Source organism: Gobius niger (assembly GCF_951799975.1).
Source record: "Gobius niger genome assembly, chromosome: 4".
Classification (NCBI taxonomy): Eukaryota; Metazoa; Chordata; class Actinopteri; order Gobiiformes; family Gobiidae; genus Gobius; species Gobius niger.
This window is the reverse complement of record NC_136855.1, coordinates 5576416-5600952: the sequence shown is the minus strand read 5'-3', so window position 1 is coordinate 5600952 and position 24537 is coordinate 5576416. Positions and strand designations below refer to the sequence as shown.

General features: G+C 43.0%; 2 protein-coding genes across 2 annotated transcripts in view; both read left to right on the top strand.

Annotated features, from left to right (window-relative positions):
- The first annotated feature begins 9161 nt into the window (after positions 1 to 9161).
- Positions 9162 to 15354, top strand: LOC306961964 (uncharacterized protein). Its single transcript, XM_079554940.1, has 2 exons — positions 9162 to 10089; positions 15244 to 15354. The coding sequence occupies exons 1-2, from the start codon at positions 9480 to 9482 to the stop codon at positions 15288 to 15290; spliced, it is 657 nt and encodes a 218-aa protein (XP_079411066.1). The 5' UTR covers positions 9162 to 9479; the 3' UTR covers positions 15291 to 15354.
- A 19-nt stretch (positions 15355 to 15373) lies between these two features.
- mpped2a (metallophosphoesterase domain containing 2a) overlaps positions 15374 to 24537 on the top strand; it is a 55933-nt gene continuing 46769 nt past the window's right edge. Inside the window, exon 1 of the mRNA XM_079554931.1 lies at positions 15374 to 15571. Within this exon, the coding sequence (XP_079411057.1) occupies positions 15459 to 15571 (113 nt within the window). The 5' untranslated portion in view covers positions 15374 to 15458. The remainder of the gene's footprint in view (positions 15572 to 24537) is intronic.

Genomic DNA, 24537 nt, shown 5'->3' with positions numbered 1-24537 from the left:
TGCAGACGGCGTTAGCATTTAGCCTCTCCCCCTCTCCTCTATAGCTCCAAAACAGGTCAAGATAGAAGCTACCAAGCTCTTCCACGTTTTCCCTATTTAAATATGGTTACGTGAAGTGTTACACTACAAAGTATAATTACACAAAATTAAACAATGTGGATTTTCTAAGCGGATAAAAGGGGGAACTATAATGTAAGGCGTATAATACCAGGAGTAGTTTGGCATCTGCACAGTAAAGTGAAGATTACTGCGCGGATTTCGAACTACTCCTGGTATTATTACGCCTTACGGCCTAACGCCGTCTGCGCTGTGTTTACGTGATTGAAGGCACGGGGGAAGATCAGACAGGTCCTATAGAACTCATCAAAGCTAAGGTAAGAACATATCTCAGTATGTAAAAACGGTGGCCTATTCCTTTAATGTGTAGCAAGGCTGCCATGAGGCCCCAAGCAAAAAATCACAGGGTGCCTTATATTATAATGCACCGAGGCTCCACAAAACCACAAAGTATCACTTTGTAGATTTAGATAAAGAAATTATAGAGGCATAGAAAGAGAACTGAAGCCCAAAGATGTGAAGGAAAGGAAATAACAAGCAACAGATACATCCACAAACAGCGCGTCTTTGCATGGACTGGTAGAGAGATGAGGGGCTAGAGGCAGAGATAGAAGATTTGCCGGTGGTACACCGTACCGGGATGAAGAGGAGCGCTCTCTCAACTTATGCACAAAAACAGTATAATCTGCTCATAATATTAGACAGAGGGCGCAAACGCGTTGAAGTTTAGCCACTTAAATGCAGCATTCAGGGCAGACTGGGTCGGATCTACCCTCTGTCCCTGAATTTTCAGCACACGGTAACACACGGTAACACACAGTAACACACAGTAACATAATATAACACACAGTAACACACAGTAACACACGGTAACACACGGTAACACACAGTAACATAATATAACACACAGTAACACATGGTAACACACAGTAACACACAGTAACATAATATAACACACAGTAACACACGGTAACACACAGTAACATAATATAACACACAGTAACACACGGTAACACACAGTAACACACAGTAACATAATATAACACACAGTAACACACGGTAACACACAGTAACACACAGTAACATAATATAACACACAGTAACACATGGTAACACACAGTAACATAATATAACACACAGTAACACACGGTAACACACGGTAACACACAGTAACACACAGTAACATAATATAACACACAGTAACACACGGTAACACAAGGTAACACACAGTGACATAATATAACACACAGTAACACACGGTAACACACGGTAACACACAGTAACATAATATAACACACAGTAACACATGGTAACACACGGTAACACACAGTAACACACAGTAACATAATATAACACACAGTAACACACGGTAACACACGGTAACACACAGTAACACACAGTAACATAATATAACACACAGTAACACATGGTAACACACAGTAACATAATATAACACACAGTAACACACGGTAACACACAGTAACACACAGTAACATAATATAACACACAGTAACACACGGTAACACAAGGTAACACACAGTAACATAATATAACACACAGTAACACACAGTAACACACGGTAACAGGCGGTTGTGCGTCTTCACTCATCATTGGAGAGCCGTCAGGTCCACGGCACACACTCTTTAATCTAATTAGAATGAGGCCCTGATAAACCGTGCTTCTCAGATATTCCTTGGTGGGACACTGTCGCCCTGTGTACTTTGTTTATTGTGGAAGGAGATGCAGAAGGAGGAGCAAAAAAATCTCTGTCACTCTCATGTTTCTTTCATTCAGTTCTGAAACGCTTTCACAAATGTCCAGTTTATCCATGGCTTGGAAATGTTAGTTCCTTGATCAAAACGGGGTAAATCTTTCTGACACAGAGATGATATAAGTTTGATGTTTTCTAATGCTGTGGTTGCTGTATTAGTGTTGAGAACCTGCTCTGCTCTCACAGGTTCCTGCTCACTCCTCTCTCTCCTCCTTTGTCGGACGGTGGATATAAATCATTTACAGCTTTTGCATAACTCGGAGTTCGTGTGGAGGGGGCGGGGCCTTGATCCACTGCAGATGACTGTATTAGGTACTTCCAGGTATTTGGGAGAGAAATACTGCACTGTGATTGGCTCATAACATGGCAGTCCCCCTGGATGAAGGATACATTGAATGCACATAAAATGTATGATATTGATGTATATTGCTGGAGACACTCATTAGCGACTCATTAGTGTCATTTCTGGGCCTGTGGAACTAAAACTGGCACAAAGTTCAATGTCGGCACAAATGAACCAAGGTCACATTATTTTCCCATCCCAACGTTCTGTTTTAGATTGATATTGCATTTTCTAACCAAAATACCTGCAAAAAGAACAATCCCTCCTTTTTAAATGTATACATTTACAGCCTGGTGCTAAATAGAACGTCAGTTGCTGAAGACGCTTCTAGAGGTGAGCTCCGAAACGTCCTCAACACTGAAACAACCCAGTATAGATGATGGCTGGAGAGCCTTTATCTGTGATGGAATGTTTATATTTTCATTCCAATAGTTTTCTGGGGGTGTCATTGTCTGTTTGTTTTTTCCCCCATATGTTTGGATGAGCACTTGACTGTGAGGAGTAGGGTTGCAAAATTCAGGGAATTTCCAACATCAGCCATTTTCCATGGGAATTAACAGGAATTTATGGGAATTAACAGGAATTTAACTGGCACTAAAAGACATGAGAACATCTCGCCGATTCTGAAATCCTTGCACTGGCTCCCAGTTCACTTTCGTATTGATTTTAAGATTATTCATTTGTTTATAAATGCCTTCATGGCCTCGCTCCACAGTATGTGTCTAATCTGCTGCAGCCCCACACACTGCTCGCGCTCTCAGGTCGGAAGATCATTTTTTGCTTATGGTGTCCAAAACAAGAAGAAACCCCTGGCTTATGCTGTCTGTACTCATTTATATACGCATAAAAAAAGAATACATTGAAATAAACAACAACGTACTGAAGGGGGAGTGACTGCATGACTGTGTTATATAGTTTCAAGAGTCTTTGCCCATGTTTCAGTTTGTAGAGATTGTTCTAGTTTAGGTCTGTGTTGTGCTCCTCGTACAGTTAGGATCAGTGTCTTTAAAGGGACTATCCGGAGTTTAAAAATGTCAAAATTATGTATTTTCCTCCCCCTACATGTTCCAGCCATGTCCTAATGTGTAGAATGACCTGTTCACCACAACTGCCTCTAAAATCCTGCACTGTCACTCAAAAAGGTGTTAATTTGGGTCTGAAGTGCCGTCATGCACGAGCTTAATATAGAAGCTGCAGTTACACGTATGACCTGAGGCAGCAGTAGTGAGAATAAAATGGCCAACTTGCATCTAGCCCCTTTAAAGGTCTGAGTCTTTGATCTGAAAATATAGGACATTTATCGCCCGCTACAAGCCGACCCACCAGCCCAACCAAGCTCCAAGATGGGTCAAAAGATGTTATACATGCGTTTCCCTGTGACGTCACGCATTGTTGTGGCTGTTTTGAATACTGAAGTACCAAGCACCGCTGTTGTGCCATCCGCCTGTTGCGCTGTGGGGTGTACAATACCCTGTCTCGGAATGTAGGTTTTGGAAAAGTTGAGGATCATGACAATATGGAGCTTCACACATGTGTAACATGTGCATATGCGTGTTTTATGGTTCAAAAACATCATTTATGAGTAAATAATAGTTTATCCAACAAAAAATATAATGTTCATTAAAGCAAATTTCCAGTCTAGTGTACTCAGTGAAAGTTTCCAGAAAATGTTCCACTCCTTTGCAACCCTAGTGAGGAGTTTGTGGAGTTTGTTGAAGGGCACGTCTGACGGAGGAGACAGAGTTATGGAGCAGGACGCCCTGACAGCGGCCGCCATCTTGGATTTACCGTCTGTGATCCAGAGCAGACGAGGACAAGTCTGTCACTGAGGCCCACTGTGCGTGTCGTGTGAGCTCCAAGGGAGTTGGTCCAAACCTGAATGTAAAAAAAAAAAAAACCATACAGCTCTAGTTTAAGAACTTGTTCACATTTCATCACCAAACAACTATTTCATAAATCCGTATCGAAAAATAAATATTATGCGGACAACCTGTGATTGATCCATGATTGATTGGTCATTTATCTTCAGATCATTTGTGAGTAAGGAGACATCATGTGATCATTAGTTTATCTATTTAATTATCATTCATAAGACTACCCCTTAGCAAGTTCTGAAAAGGGAGGCTCCTCTATATGACCTTCCCTGTCACATTATTGTAGCATGTCGCATTACAGGCTTAATTTTATGTTCAAATGACATGATAAACACACTTTCAACAACTAGGCGCTCCTGACCAAGAACATGAGCTGGAACACCGGGTGCAAAGTTGGAAGGTGGCAGCGGCTAAACCCTACACAAACCTGTGGAAAGAAACAAAGTAGCCAATACTCCTTTTAAAATGTGACTTTCTGTCCTCCCTCTTCTCGAGCACAGACTGATTTCACAGGGACACGGTGTAAATGACACGGGGGAAGAGGAGCGGCCCAATCGCTGCCCCCTGCGGAGAGCCCTAATGGAGTTTAGACGAACGTGGACACGATGCATGCACAGTCATTTCAGAGAGTGGAAAGAAGAGGAGGAGGAGTTCTGATTCAATGAGTTGGTGCAGCTAAGAATCCTATTGTGGTAACTATGGAAATGGTCAAAACGCTGAATTTAGGACTTGGTTTGTGATTGAAATCTCTAATGGCTGGACCTATCCACATGAAACGAAAACTGTCCCAAAGTCCAGAGTCTTCTCTGGACTTTGGGAGGCACATATGAACTAAGGTCACATGACTGCCTCGTAAAGGTGTCCAAAAGTGGAGGCAATGTTCCAAACGAAAAGACTTTCAGCCGTAAGATGAATGTGTGGCAGGTTTGTGAATCCAGTCCCTTCCAAACAATGAACAGGGAAAACATTTGGACATTTCCCGTGTCTCTCTGGAATGCCGTGAACGCAACCGATTATGCACATGTCCACTTTATGAAGTTGTTTGTCATCTTTGGATTGTAATTTTCATGTTCATGTAACTGGGAGCTCATTCTGGAAAAGAAAGTAGTGCAATGACGATGAAGAGAAAGACAGAGAGTGAGTAAAATCAAATGCCGGGAAACGTCTAAAAGTCACAGATTCTTCAGGTCGGAGCAGGTTTTAATGGGGACGTGGAACAGAAGCTGATGACTTTATTAAGAAGAGATTGATATGAAAATCTGACACGGAGCCGACAGGTGAAGGGTTTCTGTAGAAACTCTCATTCTGCCGCATTCAGGCTTTGAAATATCCTTTCAACACCTTATCCTTGGCATGTCACATTCTGTAACTGGATACGGTGTGTAGACAAGTCTACAGTAGCCAGCAGAGGGCGCATAGACAACAGTGGAGCACTTTGTAGTGAAGGAGATTTGAGCCATATTCTCTCCATACATTTTAATCGATTTCCAAGCTTGAAACTGAGCTTTTATCCCTGAAAAACAAGGCAACAATAGATTTTTCTCCCCAATATATTGGCCTAAACTTGTATTGTTCTTGACCAGCTTGCATTGACAAGCTTCTCAAAGTGCTACACTGTAGTCATTGTAGGCCCTTTTCACGGTTCCATCACTTCCTCCTTCCTGCAAGCATGCACACAAACCGTTAGCCATCAGTCTGTCTGTGGTTTAAAGACAAGCCGCAGGGACAAAAGTACTTTTCTAGCCAGATTGGCGAAGCTGTCACATCCTACAGTTTTCAATGTCCTCTAAGCCAGTGGTTCCCAACCTTTTTGTCTCGCGTACCCCTTTAACTTTCTATTTATGCTCTGTGTACCCCCTACCTCAAGGGTGTTAACAATTATTCAGAAAAAGGTAAATTAAAACTGCTATCGTAGGCTATATAGCAAAATATAAGTTATATTTACTTTACTTTCAAAATGATGGTCAAATAGTTTTCAACTTTACTTCTTTTTGAAAATCTAAAATCATTCTATGTACCCCCGTCTAAGTTCTTGAGGAAACCCAATGGTCCCTCTATACCCCTGTTTGTGAAACACTGCTCTAAGCGGTTTTCCTGATAATACTTGTCAGAGATCTCCTGAATTCTCCACTGGCTGTCACAGAAACTTACAAGTAGTTTACACAGGTTTACACTTCCCCGCGAGAAAAAGGCGAGAGTGACGTTGTGCATAAAGGGCTTATTCATGCTGCAAAATCTAGAAATACTTGATAGGAATATATAATTTCAATACATCTGTCCTGAAGTCAAGTTTTTTTTTCACACTTGGATTAAGAATAAACATCAACAACTATAGGCTGCCAGGATAATATCGACTTATCGTTCAATAAATAACAGATAAACAATACAGTTTTGGGCTCTCTTTATCGTTTGTACATTTATTTGGACTTTTCCCTATTTCTTGTAAATCTTTGATTTCAAACTCAATAGATTTACATTATACTTCATGTTTATTGCAGTTTGTGTGGTGTTTTAGGATATAATGACGCGCTTTCAAAATAAATAAGTAAGTGCTTTATTTGTATACATGCGTATACAATGAAATAGTGTTCAGGTGTTAGTCCTGAGCCGCTGCAACTGAGCATGCTACCACTGTGGGTCAACCTGGAGGTCGGGGAAAACGTAGCACCTGGAGGAAACCTGCCTGCCCTCTGTCTCCTCTGAAACAGTGCAGCACCTCCTGGGTTTGTCTCCAATTCAGAGCGTGGTGTCCTGCACTGGTCATCTCCACCTCCTCCTCTTTCCTCTTCCTCCTGCGCAGCTCCCTCCGCTCCACAACAGTCTTTCACCATCTTCTGGGAAGAGCTCAGCAGTTCATCTGTTTTATTCTCCAGCGAACGTCGGCATGTGTGGCTTAGCTATCAGTCTCGCCCGGATACCTCCTCGTTTGTCTCTTTTTTGTTTCCTGTAGCTCCTCTTGTGACGCCTCCAATGTGCTCCAGTATGAAATAAATGCATACATGATAAAAAACCTTTTCTTCTTTGAAGTAAAGGTTTACTTTCATTTATGATTCAGAGTTGAACTATCTTTAGAGTCAAAAATATAATTTATTGAACTTCAACATTTTCTATCACGGCCGATCAACAACAATGCTATTTACCAAGATTTCTTTTTTAATACAATTTTGAGCGCAATGAGATGTTTTGAGTTTATTTCTTTTTTTTTTATATTTAAAGGGGCTAGATGCAAGTTGGCCATTTTACACTCACTACTGCCAGCTCAGGTCGTATGCGTAACTGCAGTTTCTATATTAAGCTCGTGCAGGACGGCACTTCGGACCCGAAGTAACAGCTTTTTGAGTGACAGTGACAGTGACAGAGCAGGATTTTAGAGGCAGTTGTGGTGAACAGGTCTGGGCTCATGGGACACATTAGGACATGGAACATGTCATTTTGACATTTTTAAACTCTGTATAGTCCCTTTCAGTGTAAAAACTTGCCTAATGGATAGATTTCCTGAAATCAGTTACTCAAATAAGGGACAAATTTACCGTGTTGTCACTCCATACTTTGTGGTGGTAAGTTGCTATTGTAGCCACAGCTGCCCTGGGACAGACTGACGGATGTGAGGCTGCCAATCTGTGCCATCGGCCACTCCCACCTCCAACAAGCGCTCACGCTAAAAGAGTACAATGATCCCCTTTTGCATGTACATTTTCAACAAACTAAACCCACACATTTAAACTGTTTCTCATAACAATATTTCAACTCCAAATAATATGAATCAAACCCTGCAATACACAATACTTTGAATGAAGTCCCTAGTTTACAGCAGAGTGGACATCTGCACACTGACTTCTTTCACCCGCAGTGTCTCGTATTAAGAATGAGAAGAGTCCGTTTATGCCACTGAAGTTGTAATTAAAAAGTGGATCTTCCGCAGCTCCTGGTTCTTCTTGTGGGTGGATTTTAAAAAAAACTCTCGACGCTGAGGCTGGAGCCAGTTCAAGGAACAGCTCGGACCGAAACATCGAGCTCTGAATAAAAACTAATACAAGTCAGAAGGAAATCAATACGGACTCGTTACGCGGCGCAAGACCAGGAGCCTCCGGACCGAGAGAGAGGAGGGGGGGGGTCTGGGTGGATTCATTCTCCGGCTGCTCCGGTTTCCTCCATCCACCTAAAACATTCACAATCGGCCTCCAGGTTCATAAATCAAACACGATCTGCTTGGATCACGATATTTATTTTGAAAAAGAACAACATTATTTATTTATCTTGAAGGAACAGGCCACAGTTCTTCCATACTGAGATATGCTTAGACGAGTTGATATGTACCTGTGAGTCTAACTTCACTCCGTTTGGAGCTATAGGAATATACTGGGAGAGGCCAAATGCTAACAACATCTTTGGTCGTTTTGCGTGACTGAGGGCACACACAAAGACCAGACAAGTACGCATCAACTCGTCTAAGCTCAGGTAACAACATATTTCAGGATGGAAAGACCGGTGGCTGTCTGTCACATTGCTTCTTACAGCCACACTAGGGGGCGCCGTGACTTGATGTTGTTATTGAAAATCAAGTTCAACGTCCTGATTCTCCTTATGCAAAATGCTTCCATTCTGATGTTTTTTGTGCTAAAATGGTGAATGGATTCTGAAAACTCTTATATCGAGCTTTGAATTGAACGATAACTCAGATTTTGAGCTGAAGTAGTTTGAGAGCTGCTCAAACTGTTTGTCAGACGGTCAGCTGGGGCTGGGCGTCTCAGGGGTTGGTGGTCAAATGGAGTTTAAATGGTGAAGAACATTTGTTTTTGTGTCGGTTTTTAGGATCATATTAATCTAATCATTAGCATTTTTAAGCTCATCACAGAGGATTTAGCAGAAAATGTATTGCTTCTAATCAGTGGGAAAGACACGTAAGGCATTTGCAAGTGAGTATTTTCCAAATTCACGTTAACGCCAAAGCACCTTTAGCCTAACAACAACAGGGTCAATCATGTGACGACTACCCCCGCACATTTTCCCATTTTTTTAACGGTCAATACCATTCAATGCAATAAGATACAATGAAGGAAGCAGGACCAACTTCAAGCCAAGGGTCGAAGTTTTCATTGTAAGTGTGGCTCTTGTGGGATGTGGTGTTGATGAGCAGTGGACGCGACAAAAACGTGTGACAACCAGCCCCGGTCTGCAAAAAATACACATGTAAATGTTTTGCAATGCCCAAAAGACTGCTCCTGTCACAGCTGCTTCTCAACCAATTCATGGTGGGATATTTGGACTCAGTTCCCCTGCACGTGCAACTGCAAAGCCTTTGACTTGTGGACGGTAATTGTTTAATGCAGTGCGCTCCCGTGGAAAACCTTTGTGTCGTTTGGTTTCATCGATTTTAAAAGGTAAAGAAATTGTCCCTTTATGCATTAGCTTTAAACGTGTCCTCTGTGTGAGCATGTTTATTCCACCTGTAAATCCTGTAAATGGAAGTGTGCGCCGCTCTGTCTGTGTCTGCCCCGCTCCAGACGCACATTCCTCCGCTGTCCCTCTGAAGTCTCTCCGTGGGTCTGTGAAGGCAGCAGCAGCGGCGGCGGCGGCTCGGGAGCGCGCTCCTCTATCCCTCACACACGCACAGACACACACGCGCCTCCCGTGCGCGTGCCCGCGGCAGCCGGAGGAGGCGGCGGGCGCGTGCACGGGGGGGTTGTGGGGGTTGTGCCCGCGCCTGCTGCTCTCTCTGCTCTCTGACCCCGCCGCGCCGCACTCCTCCGCACACCGACCTGTCCGCGACACGTCTGCCCGCTCCCCGCGCCCCGCAGCCCGGCCTCACGCTCCCGCAGCCCCGCTCCCGTCCCGCCGCCGGAGGTCTGGAGGTCCAGGAGGGGTCGGAGGTGCTGCCCCAGCCCGACACAGGAGCAGCACGCAGCAGCGGCGACACGAGAGCGACACACGCGTGGAGCAGCAACAACGCGCTGGACCAGGCTCCTCTCCCCGCGCAGCGCTGAGAGGGCGACCCACGGCTGCTCCCCTGCTCCACGGGGTAAAAACAGCCCCGCACCGCCGAGGTACATCCCCGTTTACTGCCTTTTTCCCTCCTTCCTCGGGAGCTCTGCAGACAGGAGGAGGAGGGGGGACATTCTCTTGACACAAAGCCGACAGCGAGCGCCCGTGCGGAGGCTTGTCATTTTTTTCTCCTTTTTACGAGGAAGCCAAGAGGTTAGCGGCATTGACGGTGACACCAAGCACCTTTGGCCGGGTTGTTGTATCCGCCAGGGCGCACTGTTCCCCGCTCACGCTGCCCTCCTCATTGTCTGGAGCCGGGGATTTCTTCCAAATACAAAAAAAAAAAAAAGGAAAGAAAAATCAATTGATCCTCTTCCCCCGTACGTACGCTTGTTGTGGAGCGCTCGTGCTGCTGCTTCTGCTGGGGGAAGTTAGCTTATAGCCTTTGCCTATTATTTTTATTTTTTTGTTGCTATTCTTTGCACACGCAGGCGAGCAGGCCGTGCACTCGAGGCTTCAAAATCTGCCAAAACGTGAATAAAACATGACCTCCGCGCTGCCAGTGCAGGTTTAAGCGGGGCAGGAGCGGGAGGAAGGCGGGCTAACGCAGGGAAAGAAGCTACCGTGCTGTGCTAGTCCGTGTGCTACTGTAGCCATCCGAGTGGAGAGAGAGGGAAGAGGGAGGGCGGGCGCCCGCTGGAGGAGCCATGCAGCCGCTCCAGGGGCGCCTCTCTCGGCCTGGGTTTGCCCGAGACGAGACGCGGGTCGCGGGGGGCAGGTCCGGGGGAAGAGGTCGTAACCTTAACATTGACCTCTGTTTGAGAGTGCGTTTGAACCCGGCGGTGAGGGCGATTCACGCGGACAAAAAAGCAGGAGGGTTGTGGGGACTTTGGAAGACGATTCAGAAGCCGAGGGGAAAACGGATTTCCACCGGAGTAAACGAAGCAAATCCCGAATTGTTTGTGCTAAATGCAACGGAAATAGTTTTTTGGGAAGACTTCCAGTGAAAGGCAGTTAAAATATGCATTAATTTGTGTCAAATTATGAGCGATAAGACCTGGTTGTGTCGTGCAGTGTCTTCTTGCGGACTCATTTGTCAATATATGGCAAAATGTACGCCTGAACCGAGAGCATTTTCTCCAGTTCAGCTTTACCCAAATCCTGTAGGCCAGTGTAACACCTCATTTGAAAGCTAAGACATACAAAACTAAATTGATCTTTTTCCTCACATTATCAGTTTTTTTTTTCATCACTTTTTTTGTTGGGCAGTCATCTCATTTTTGTCAAATTTACGTGACTTTTTTGTCACTTTTTGTCAAATTATTCGCATTTTTTTTGTCAATTTTTTCTCAATTTTTCGTCAAATTTTTCTCACTTTTTTTGTCAAATTTTTGTCCATTTTTTGTCACTTTTCCGTCCGTTTTTTTCTCACTTTTTTCACATTTTCATCCTCGTATTTTCGTCTCAGTTTTGTTGCTATTTTCACACCTTTTTTCCCAGAAGCTTTTAGATTGGGGTAAAGCTGGAGAAAAAGTGCTCGGTTCAGGTGGGAGTTAAGGGGTTAAATGCAATCTGAAAGCATTAAACTTGCTTACAGCAGGCTTTAAATCCGAGTTTCTTTCATGATAGCGGCACGGCTCGACGTTTTCCCTCAGTGAGTTCACAGTATTCACAACATCACACACATTTTAGTTCTCAAACTGCCAGCTGTGTACACTTTCTTTCTAATTATTCAAAATTTACCTTTTACCGAGCTTTGTGATGCGTTCATGGGACTCGTGGGAAAATCAGTCTTTGCATTTAGTTTGCAGTCCCTTTCGAGTAAAATGGGGCCGACGATGATGAATAAGTCGTACCGGAATGATAATGAACTTGTCGCTTGTCCGTGAGTTATTGCGAGAAACGGTGTAGATTATAGTTACAATGTCAGCAAAAGTGACCAAATAAATGTGTGTCTTTGTGCTGCCACACACACGGCAGCAGCAGCAGCAGTGTGTCTGAAACTGTCCGTTATGGATCCGCGGGAGTCGATGAAAAAGCGCCAGTCGAAAGGTCGTCTCGTAAAACGCAAATGTTGTGTCAAAAGGCTGTAAATCCCACCGCATTATTTTCAATCATTGCCTTAAACGCCGGCACGCGTGGACGCTGGCGCACTGATTCACAGCGTCACTCACTGGACGTTGGAAATAGCGAATAAACACATTTGGAGATTTCACGTTTTTTTTTAAATGATGAAATAAATTGCGAAAACAAATTGAGCAAAATTGAGAAAAAAATGTGCAAGAAAATTGGGGGAGAATGTCATTTATTTGAGCTGAAGCAACCAAGTCAGTGAGAACAATAAGTACACGAGGATGAAAGCGCAAAACAAAAAGGCGTCAAATGAACCGAAGAACGTGTGACAAAAAAAAGTGACGAAAAAGCCACAAAGGAACTCGAGCAAAAAACAGCAAAAAATATGACAACATTGTAGAAAAAAGTGACCACAAAAGCCATGGAAATTACTACAAAGCGAGGTAAAATATCCATTTAGATCAGTTTTCAGTAGCTCTCAAATGAGGCGTTGCATTGGCCCATAGGCTGTGAGCTCCACTCGAGAAGCTTTTAGAATTGGGTAAAGCCGAAACTGGAGAAAATGCACACGGTTAAGGCGGGTGGTAAGTAGGGCTGAAAGATATATCGTTATCGTATCGATATCATGATATGAACATTTAAGATATCAATATCGCAAAAGAAAAATATATCGTTATCATGTTTATATCGAGATATGAACATTTCAAAATATTCAAATTGAAAAAGCAAGATATAAACGATATAGATTTTCATCATTAAAACTGCACTCTTTTGCATTATGATTTTATTTTTCTGAAAAATGCTTAGTTTTCACCTAACCCATAGTTACATCGTATCGATATCGAGATGTGTGGCATGAATATTGACATGAAATTTTGTCCATATAGTTCAGCCCTAATGGTAAGAGATGAATGCTGTCTGGACAACATCAAAACTTGGATATGGATATGAATACCAGTAAAACCTAAACTTTGTTTTCCAATACCAGACTGTATCGCTCCCAGTCCTCGTTATCAGGGCTGGGACAAAATATGGGATTGGACTTGGATACTTTACTGCAATACTGCAATACCAAGTATTGATGCTTTATCAAGTATCGCAATACTTTCATTACTTGAGTTTTGGAGACATCCTGCCCTCCTTTGTTTTCCAGTAACAGTTACTCTGCACAACACACAAGTTTGGACACATGACCTTTTACACATTTTAAGGTTAACACACTAGATCATAATTACTTACTGTATCGTGATACATATCGGATCGGGCCCTGAGTATCGTGATAGGTATTGTATCGTGACAAAAGTGGATCGTCCCAGTCCTACTAGTTCTGTATCAAAGCTGCAAACTCGAGTAAAGCCACGTCCCCGACAGATCGCGACTCTTCACGGCTTTTGCGATCAATACGTTTTGTTTTGAGCGTGGCGTCGGCTGCTGGGAAGCTGTGTGCTGAAGTAATCAGAGGAATCACCGGCGTAAAACGTAAGACACGGAGGCGCCTCATTAAGCGCTGCTCCTCGGTGTCGATATATTGGATGACAGGTTGAAGGGGACAGGCTGACCACTCTGCACCAGCGAAAGACAGTGGGAGAGATTAGGAGTGTAACCCACAACCTTCAGGTGCGCCCGGCGAGACGCTGCAGGCCAAAAGAGAATCACTTTAAACTTCTCCTGCCGGTCACCTAAACAAATGTTTCAGTACCATCCAAAATGCCTTTATTCTTAAGGACAGAAATCAGATTGAGGCAGAGTTTCGGAGAAATGTCTTGGAAAATAAAGATCTTATTGGACTATTTTTTTTACTGCAAAACTTCATCAAAAATCCCCAAAATTTGATGGAAAACTCATTCAGCTGCAGTGTTGGATGAAATTGAGCACATTTTCTGCTCGAATGTTTCCCGTCGTGTCCAATCTGCTTTTGAAAATCATTCCTCTGTGTGAGAGAATGTTTGCAAACTCTGGAGAAATTTCCTTTGCACAGAATGTTTTTGTTTGTGACCTTCAAAGATAGTGTTTTGAAGTGAATTAGAAGAAAAGCATTACATTTGACTTATACCATGAGAGGGGATTTTAGAACTTAGTAATTATATATATATAGCGTATTTTACTGAAAAAATATCTGTAAAATAATATACATTTTTCCAATTTCTTTGGAGGGCTTAAGGCTCAATAATTCAAGGCGAGGAATTGGTCCCTCTGTGAAATATGAGCTAGAAGATTGAACAATTTGGTGTGAAAAAGAAATGGTTTGGATTCCTTTGTTTCCAGGAGAAAGCACATGTTTAGAGACTAATCTGTGTCGACTCTGCAGGAGGAAACATCCACTTTTCACGCTGTGATGTCAGAATAGCCCAAATTCCCCCTTTCCTTTGTTTATTTTATGACATTTTGTCTGCCAGCATTCATCCAACATGGATGTGCCTCCCTGGTCTTCCCCACGCTTCTTCATTCACCAATACGTGTTTGGTATCCACGTGTTGCACGAAAGGCTGTGACCGAGAGGACGCTGTAATCCAAATATGGTCATTTCCTTTGTGGGAGACAGCAGCGGCTAAAGACGGGAGAAATATACACAGGGCACATGTGCAGACAAAGGGCTAAACTTCAGAGCCGTTCATCTGCACTTTAGTCGCTCCATAAGACATTACAGACTTAGACTTTGAAAGGTTTTTTCATCTAATTGCTCCCTGATTTATTGAGCTTTGAACAGCAAAAAATAAGGAAAAGTTAGAATTTATACAGTTTTATCAGTTTTAAATAGCTTATTTAAAACCTAAACACGATCCAAAATCTCTATGAGCAAGTCTTTATGAGTGATATATCAACAAAATAAAGACGTGTGTAAACCTGGCTCTGTCCATTATTTAAATCTGAAAATATATTCCATTTTATCCATTTGAAAACATGAAAACAGAAAATGAGAGAAAACTAGCAATATTTTTTCCCCTCACATTTCAAAAGAAGTTTTGAAAGTATATTGTTCCTATTCACCTGCAGCGTCTTGTCTAACTGACTTTTAAACAAAACTGGAGCGTCTTGCCATAAATGCGTCGCCTCCTCCAATGGGAGCGCGGGCCCGTCTCAGTGGGAGGAGCCGATGTGAGTAAAAACATTAACATTTCCACTTTCCCCCTTGTCTTTTCCAGAGCCGCTCTTCCTCACGCGCGGACTCGTGCGTTGGCCTGAAGCATGAGCGCCCGGGGACGTTGTCTGGGATCTCCCGCTGGTCTTTCCCGGTGAAGGCTCCGCACCCGGACCTTTTGTTTTGTTCCCCTCCGCCCCTCCCGAAAGGTCGGTTCTTGCGGCTGTTTTGGTTTGGTTTTCCGGCGGCGGCGTCCCATGTCCGAGCGCGGGGCGAACCATGGCGCACGGAAAGGTCAGCATCAGCGTGGACGAGTACAGCTCCAACCCCACGCAGGCGTTCACCCACTACAACATCAACCAGAGCCGCTTCCAGCCGCCGCACGTCCACATGTGAGTGACACGACAGTCATTTCAGAAACTCATTTCAACAAATAAAGGCATCAAAGCTCTTCACTGTACATGGAATAAGATAAGTCTGAAAAACTTTCCTCACGGACACATTTCTTGAAATGAGTTTCTCAAATCAAAGACAAATGTGCTCATTACAGGAGCGTTTAACTTGCTTCGTCTCCGCTGCTGTTTTGACCTGATTACTGTATTACTGTTTTCTAGTTTTGTGTGGGTTTCCGATGCATTTTAAAGCAGCATAAGTCATTCAATTCCATCCATTTTCTTCCACTTTGTCCGGGGCCAGGTCGCGGAGGCAGTAATCTCAGCAGAGATGCCCAGACTTCCCGATCCACACACAGTCGCACACCTCCTCCAGCCAAAATGAAGACTTTGAAAGTCATTAAAAAGCTTTAAGTTGGATTCAAACTGGAATTAAATCAAACATTTTTTAGAATTGTTTTTATTTATTTTGTCCTGGAGACAGAACCCACATGAAAACTTCATAACAAACTCAGCTGCAGCTTTGACTGAAATGTTGCTTTTACGCTTTCGTCTGTTGTCTTCAAGTTTCCCCTCATTCCCCCTTTGATTTGATTGAGTGTTTTCAAATCTTACAAAATGAAGCGTGCCAACATTTTGTGCATTTAGCATAAAACATATAGTATTTGGGCAATAAAATGGCATTAAAAAGCATTACATTTGACTTGCTGCCACTCTTTTTAAACCAGGGCTGTAGGGCAAAATTGCAAATCGGAATCACAGTTTCAGCCAATCACAAAAACTCCGTGATTGTTGTATTAAAATCAAGACATTTGACTGAGTTCCCGCGAGGCGTTGTATAGCATTTAGTGATTATGGAATGTAACTGTGTGTTTTACATGATACAAGTCACCCAAAGCGCAGTGGTTTGCCCTGTGGCAGACTGACAGAAGTGCCCAACTTTATGGGCCAGAGATGTTTTTTGAAAAAAAATCTGTCAAATGAAAATCCACTAAAGGTAAACCTGATCATGACCGGTCTGGGACGAGTTTCCCGACGAACCTGCCGCCTTTTCTCCAGATCAACATCGAGCACACATTAGTGAAAATGGCCATCACTTGTGGCAGGGCGATATGACCTCAAATCTATATACAAAAAGATCTCACAATAACCATATATTTGACGATATAATTGACAATGGACAAATTACTTCAAAATCTCAGCCTATTGGGAAGATTAATTCAGTAATATTTTATTCTTTTTCTTTTTTTTACGGGATGCACTTTTTCTTGCAAATATGATCTACTCAAGCAGTTGACATCCTTCATTTCATTTGACTTTTTAAGCACCTTTCCCCGTGTTCTACAGTCAGTTGTGCTTCTCTGATGGAGCTGAGTGGAACATCAATTATATCGTGTCCACAACAATATCAAAAAATGATATCGATATGCGATCCGATATGGCCCACCCCTAGTGGACACCACAATGATTAGGGGCGTAACTGTTCACTAAAATGACAGAGAAGATAGACTTGCAAAATGTAATTAATTAAAAACGATTTGAAAATAATTTAGTGACCCATTTATCCATGTTATTAGAGTATTTCTTAGATCAACTTTTTTTAAATCTTCCAAACTGCGGCTCATTAGACAGAGCCGTGGTTCATTGAGAGCACGTGTGTCTCAGGGGGCTGGGTACTGCAACAATACTTGGTTCACGATACCGATACCTGAACGATCCTTTTTTTAGACACCTATACCAAAAATATTTGCCATATTGAACCAAAAAAACAGACCAATGTGTGGAAGATCTGCAAATTTAAAAATCAGGTTCACCCCCAGTATGAAGAAATGTGTGAATAAAGTGGGTGAAAGTTTGGAGAAAAAAAATAGGGAATATATTAGTATTAAAAATGGGCAAACATGAGGAAATAGAATTGGAAAAACAAGAAATCATTGGGGCAAAAATACAAAATGAAAATGTAAAAAAAAAAAAAGATAATAAGGAAAATGGGGAAAACATTGGGCAAAAAAGGGTACCAAAAAAAATCATTTATTTGAGGTGAAACAACCAAGCCCCTTCCTTTTAATGCTGTCATTGGACCAACAGCATCAAGACTTGGACCTAAAGATAAAGCTTTATTTTCGGTGCCTGCTTTTGCCAATACCAGACTGGTGTCGTTTAACGGTGCCGGTACCCAGCCCTACCTGGAGATCTCATGGTGGCTCTGGCCCCTCGTCGCCCCGGTAAGTCCAAACCTCCACCTACACGCTCATCAAATGATCAGAAAGCAGATCAATCCACTAAACATCAACATCTGTCTCACATCTCCATGAAGACTCTTCCAGATTTTCGCTTTAGCCTCAGCGTGTTCAGTCCTGACTCTGGGACCGACCCCTGGTTCATACGGCTCTGACATGTCACAGATGGACTTTGGTGCAGAGCTGGTTTAAAGTCTATTCTCTGAGCACTGGACTAACATGGTCATACTTCCTGGTTCTTGTCAGGACTCGAGCAGCAGCGTTCTGGATGAACAGGGAGAACAGTTTAATGTGGATTCATTTACATTTGTTGGAAAATGATGACATTGCTTCCGTAGTTGTTGGCTGAGACTTTACACATTTCTTGCTCAAAAGTTTCCGTTTTGTTTCATTTGCTTTTGAATATCGAAATGAGTGTTTGCAAATCGTAAGAAATCCATTTTGCACAGTTTTGTTTTTGCATTTGTGGCAGAAAATGTAATATTTTTGTGTTAAAATGGTGCCAGGAAAGAGAGATTCTGAATCCTACTGAATCCCGAGCAGCGCCTATAGCTGGAGAATTTGGCCCATTGTGCATGTTTTATGTTGACTGGGGGGAACTGGAAACCCACCAGGCATGAGCAGGGCTGGCAAACCCTGCTAACCACTGCGGAAAAAACACATTATCTCTTTATTCCTTTTTCATCTAAGAAAGTGCGAAGTTTATCTTTCACTTTCAGAAAAACTCCAGAATATTCTAGCACTTTTCCCCGACAGATAAAAGCCGTCCTTGTGCCTTTTATCCCGACGTCTCTGCGCGGTCGCGTGTTGTCCTTCGCTTTCTGTAGAACGTGTCTTTTTTAAAAGCCGTTTCATTCACTGGGATCTTTCTCTTTTTATACCTCCACAAGGTCCGTCCCATTCTCCCTTTGTGCGGCGGCTTCAAGGGAAACGCGCGGCATTCGCTGCAGAAATGCGCCGAGACGCAGAATCTTCAGCGCAAATGCGGTTTTGTCGGTTGTAATGAGGAATCCAGCGTTTTTTAAAAATGATCTTTTTGTTAAATGAGCTAGTTTAGCATGTTGCTCTGCAGTGATCAACGGCCACAGTCCATCTGCTCGGGCTTCACATCTTTGGCCTTCCTTAGTCACCAAAGCTCCAGTTGCATCGACTAACTGGACTCTTGCATTAGTCATTTGGGTTTACTTTTCCCCAATTTATAAACAGGGATTTAATGTGGAAAGTTAGGAGGGGTTTGAACAATGTGTAATCCGGAAGTACAGAACGAGGCGCTGACGCCGTAGAAGAAGAAGCAGCTAAATTCAACAGCTTTGTCTGGGGATTAACTCCAAACTGCGTTAATGTTCTAAAATACTACTCCAGGTCTGTCTTTGACGCGGGAAGTTGATGTTGAAGATTCTTGATATCTGGATAAGGGCTGCACAATTCTGACAAAAAAAAACAACCTAATTGAGATTTTAATATATGAAGCAAATGTTTTATTTTTCAGGCAGTTGAGCTTTGAGCTGCATAAACAGCCTTGAGAATCTGCTGTTAAACATCGTGGTATCGGTTACATTTCAGCTTTATGCACCAACAAGATACAAATCTGTGAGAGGCAAAGAGGTCAGAAAAACATGCTTAGTTTGAAACATTCACTAATAAATTCTTTCTGAATCTATTCTCTGGATCACAAGCTGCAAAACGCTGCTTCTTTTATGAAAATCCGCCTCATATTTATTTGGGCCCGACCGATATATCGGGCCCGGGATAAATGCTGATATCTCCGGAACCAAAAGTGATAGACTGCCTGTTTTTTTTTTGCACCGGAAAGAGCTCAGCCTGAGCTTTACAGTGGGAACTTGCACCTATTTTATATGTTTTATGTTGAAGACTTTTGTTTTGCTTATAATTTCTGAACCATAAGAGACAGAGACTTAGTTTTTTTTTGTTTTGGAATCTGCTGATTGTTGTCTTTCTGTAGCCACAGCTGTCCTGGGGTAGACTGACTGAAGCGTGACTGTCAATCTGTACTCACTCACTACATTCATTCTGGCCTGTTGTACATGTTTTTAGCGGTCTAAGAAACATGCAAACTCCACACAGAAAGGCCCTGTCCAGCTGGGAATCAAACCTGTGACCTTCTAAAGCACGAGCGCTAACCGCTGTACCACTGTGCCGCTTATGCCCCCGGTGAAATGATAATTCTGTGACCCAGTCCAACCCACAGGTCCCGAAACACTCGCCGTTTGTTCCTTAGCGGTGAGAACAGTTCTAGTTTTCACTGCGCGAGACACGAGGAGTTTGTTTATTGTGGTCTACAGCGCAGACAAGTTTAGGTCTCAGCTAAAACCTCAATTTGGATTCGATAAAGGTCAATAATCTGGATATCGCTATAAACCTTGAATAGTGAATGATCTTCGTCGAGGGAGAGGAGGCAGAGGGAGCGAGCGCCTGTGTGGAGGGGAACACTGCTGCTCTGTCTGAAGCAGGAAGCCACTTATATTTATACAAACATACATGTGCCCTTCTCCTGCCCCCACTGCCCCCATCCATCTCTCATACAAGTACAACTGACCCCTTCCCCCAACAACACCAACTCTGAGTCTGTGCCCCGAGTCTGTCAGCCAAGCACCAGCAGTGTGATCAAGCTGTGGTTCTCCATTTGTGGAAGTTCACCTGGCCGTGAAGACTGAAGCAAAGATGAAATGATCTCCAAAAGGCATGGAGTTACAGACGAGACATTCCCATAACATTTACATTCTTTACATGTTCAACATAACGAAAAGAAGAAAGGCCAGAGCAAAGGTTTGGGCCCCTGCAAAATGAATACCTTAAGGTTTATCTAGCCAACAAAAAGTCTTTCATTTTAGGTTTAAGGGATTTTTGCCCTTTCTTCCTTACAAAAGTCTTCCAGAACTGAGGTTTCTTGTCACTCTGGCACACACTGCTTTCATCCACTGATCTACAATGACTTTTGTGAGCGTTTAAGCTGGTTGTGATGGTTTTCCTGGGTAGTTAGGACTTCTATGAGCAATCCTTGTGTGTTCTGTGCTCGGGACTTTTCCGTTTTCACATATGAAAATGTTTCTTTGGACGTCACGGAGAATCCACATTTTCAAGTTTTGTCAGAAACAGGGCAGTGTTTATTCCCCATCGTATGTTTTCTGTGTTTTACTTTCATGGCGACTGATGGTGCCATAGTTGGTGTGGTTTGGGAGACTGACTGTGTTTTGGTGTCGACTTCAGTGACGTTTGCTTTGGGCAGGACTGAATCAATCCCGCAGGCTTTGGAAGTAAAGGATTCCTTTTGTATTTTCAAGTCGCTTTAGGTCAATATGTTGCAATGTTTAAAGTGCCACAAAATGCCAGAAATAAGCTTGGTATGTCTTTGAATTAGTTGACTGTGGTGAAGTTTAGTCGAGTGAGTGGTGTGAATTTAGCCATAAATAAATGAAACCTGGCTCTTCCACAGTCCCCGCACTTGTCCCCATCCCGTCCTCATTAGCACCAGTGCAGCCTCCAGTCTCTAAACTTAAAGAGTTCAGTATCTGAGCTTTAAATAATCCCTTAAAAGGGTATTATGCAAAATTGACTTTTTCAAGCTTTACATCATGTTATTATGTCATTCCCTCATTAAAAACATGCCTGAAGTGTTGCCTTGGCACATTCATGTATTTTTCAGTAATCTGTAAAAACTCTGATGGCGGCCATTATAGGGATAGGTTTGCCTGAGTCCTAGGAACGCCTCCACCTCCTGGAGACGTCTCCGACCTTTCGTCACCAGCCAAGTAACCAACCACTGCTCCTCAGCAGAACCCCCTCCCCGCAGTGTCTAGCCCTAAGATGTAAACAGAGTCATCATGGAGGATTAGCTTCATGTGTTGTGAGCCGGAGCCACAGCAGCTCTGAGACTTTTACAAAGACACACATCAGTGTTTCTGTTACCTAAACACCCAGGATTAAAACCGGTGACAAGAACACTTATTTCAGTGACTGGTTCTGCGCTGGGAATGTCTTAGGGCCTTGATGATGTACAGAGCCTCCGGAGAAAGCTAATGCTAAGCTAAACCTCGAGTCATCACGTGAAAAGATAAGATAAGATAAGATAAACCTTTATTTATCTCACAAAGGAGAAATTCACTTGTTACAGTCGGCGTTACTTCACAGTCTTATTGTACAGTCTGACAGCAGTGGGGATGAAGGCTTTGCGGTAACGCTCCGTCCTGCACTGAGGGTGTCTCAGTCTTCCACTGAGAGAGCTGCTCAGCTCTTCTACAGTCCCGTGCAGTGGGTGGGAGGTGTTGTCCATGATGGAGGTGAGCTTGGCTAACACCCTCCTGTCCCTCACCTCCTCCACAGAGTCCAGGGGGCAGCCCAGGACGGAGCTGGCCCTCCTGACCAGCAGAGGCCACCGCAGAGTCATAAAAAGTCCTGAGCAGAGGCCTGCTCACTCCGAACGACCTCAGTCTCCTCAGAAGGTGAAGGCGACTTTGGCCCTTCTTGTACAGGGCGTTAGTGTTGTGGGACCAGTCCAGTTTATTGTCGAGGTGAACACCCAGGTACTTGAAACTGTCCACCTCCTCAATGTCCTCCCCCTGGATGTTCAGCGAGAAAACGAGAAATATGCACAAATAAAGTCAATAAAACCACCACACACATAAAGAGCCATTTAACAATGATCACACACGGAGCCTGGCTTGTTGATTTGGAAGTTTATTGCTCACATTTCATCTACAATGGGTCATAGCCGAGTGGCTTTCTCCCGGAGCTAACAAGCTAGCCGCGACAAGCTAACGGCTAGGTCGGAAAATTCACTGAATACAAGCAGCATATTATGCACTAAAAACGAGTGGTTTTCTTCTGGAGCTAAGGCACTATTAGCCGCGACAAGCCAACAACCTTCACCTTCACAACATTCATTGAAAACAGGCAGCATATTATGCACAAATAACGTCAATAAAAATAACTCAACTACTCGAAGCAGCCTTTACGATGATCACACAATGAGCCTGGCTTTACACATTTGTGGTTTATTGCAGACTTTTCATCAACAATGAGCTGTAGTCGATTATAACAGATAATGTCCGTCTTTTGAATCGTATGGGCTCCTGCAGATCCTGGTGTCGTCCATGGGGGTATAGTTAGAGATCCATAGGGCATGGCAGTTGCAAAGAGAGAGCCTCCAAACAGCAGTTATTTTTCAGGCAAGAGCCCCTTCCAAGCGTCCGGTGTGGAAGGTTCGTCTCTAAATCATATCCTGTGTGGCCATTGTTCACAAAGCGATAAACAGTAGCTCCTTTCCAACAATAAAAATTAAAATGCACCAATCGTAGTTTCAATACTGTGGAGAAAACGAGTGGAGTGTTGTGAAGCCACAGACAGCGTGTGGAGGGGGCGTGTCGGAAAGGGTCAGGGAGCGTCTTAAAGAGACAGGGGCCTATTTCAAGACGTTCAGGGCAGCCATTTTAAAAGAGCAATTTTATACAAGGCAGTTATTTTAATTTACTGCATTTACAGACCAACAGAAGGTTTCGTCATCATTGTAGTGTGATATAGACTGGTGCTATGTGGCTGAAAAAAGCATAATACCCCCTCTTTAAGAGCACATGCTAGTTACAAACATCTTGTGCAGGATGTGTATGTACAAACCTCGTTGCAGGTTTTGCTACAAAATCAAAATGAGCTCTTAAAGGGAAAGCTCCTGGACGTGTTTAATAAGTGCAGACTCTGTAAACTCTGTAAATCTGTTGGTTTCCCTGGTGCCTCGGCCCAAAAGCCGCTCGTCTGTGCTGCTCTGTAACTCTATCCGTGTGTGGAGCCTTGTATTTACTCTGAGTCTGATGCAGAGCAGCAGGACTCGCTCTCTGGTCTCCTTCTCCAGACCAAAAGCCAAGGACTGAAACGAGATTGTAGGACCCCGGTAATGGACTTGTCCGGGCCGACAGTGCAGACCAGGTGCCTGGGAGAGTTTCCACCGCATTTATTCAAAGTTTTAATTTAAGGCTCCGTGGAAAAAATGAACACTAGGTAAAAACAATATTTCCCATCAGGTTAGAACTGGGACTGGGCCGCTTTTGGAGGAACTGTTTCGGCTCCTACTCTGGGGCAGTGCTTTTAGTCAGACCAGGAACTCTTTGCTAGGGCAGGACACCATTACATTGTTTTCAATACCAGCACTTTAACGATACTTGGTTTTCGATACGATACCTGTAAATGATTTTTCCAATACCTGTCTGAAAATATTTGTCTGAAAAATGGGGAATCATTTGTGAAAAATGAGAATAGGAGGAATTTTTTGCTAAAACATGGAAAAATTGTGAAGATAAAAAATAAAAAATAAATAAAATTAGAATTAAAATAAAATAAAATGCGGAGATAAAAAGTAAAGAAATTAAATTGGGAAAACTTTTGTGCTAAAAAAAAAAGACAAAATTGGAGGGGGGAGGGGTCATTTATTTGAGCTGAAACATCCAAGACACTTCCTTTAATGCTGTACCTCAACCTACAGCATCAAAGCTTGGATCTAAAAGATATTTAGACTTCAAATTATACAGTCTTTGAACAATATTTCTTTCAGAGGGATTCTTTAATATCTAATTCCTAGCCTGATTTACTGAGTCTCGAATTTCCCAAAAACAAGGCCAAATTTAGATTTGTACAGATTTTTAACACCAATAAACAGACTATTTAAAAAATCTTAAACTGATTTTAAAAATCTCCTCTGAAAAAAGTCTTTGTAACTAT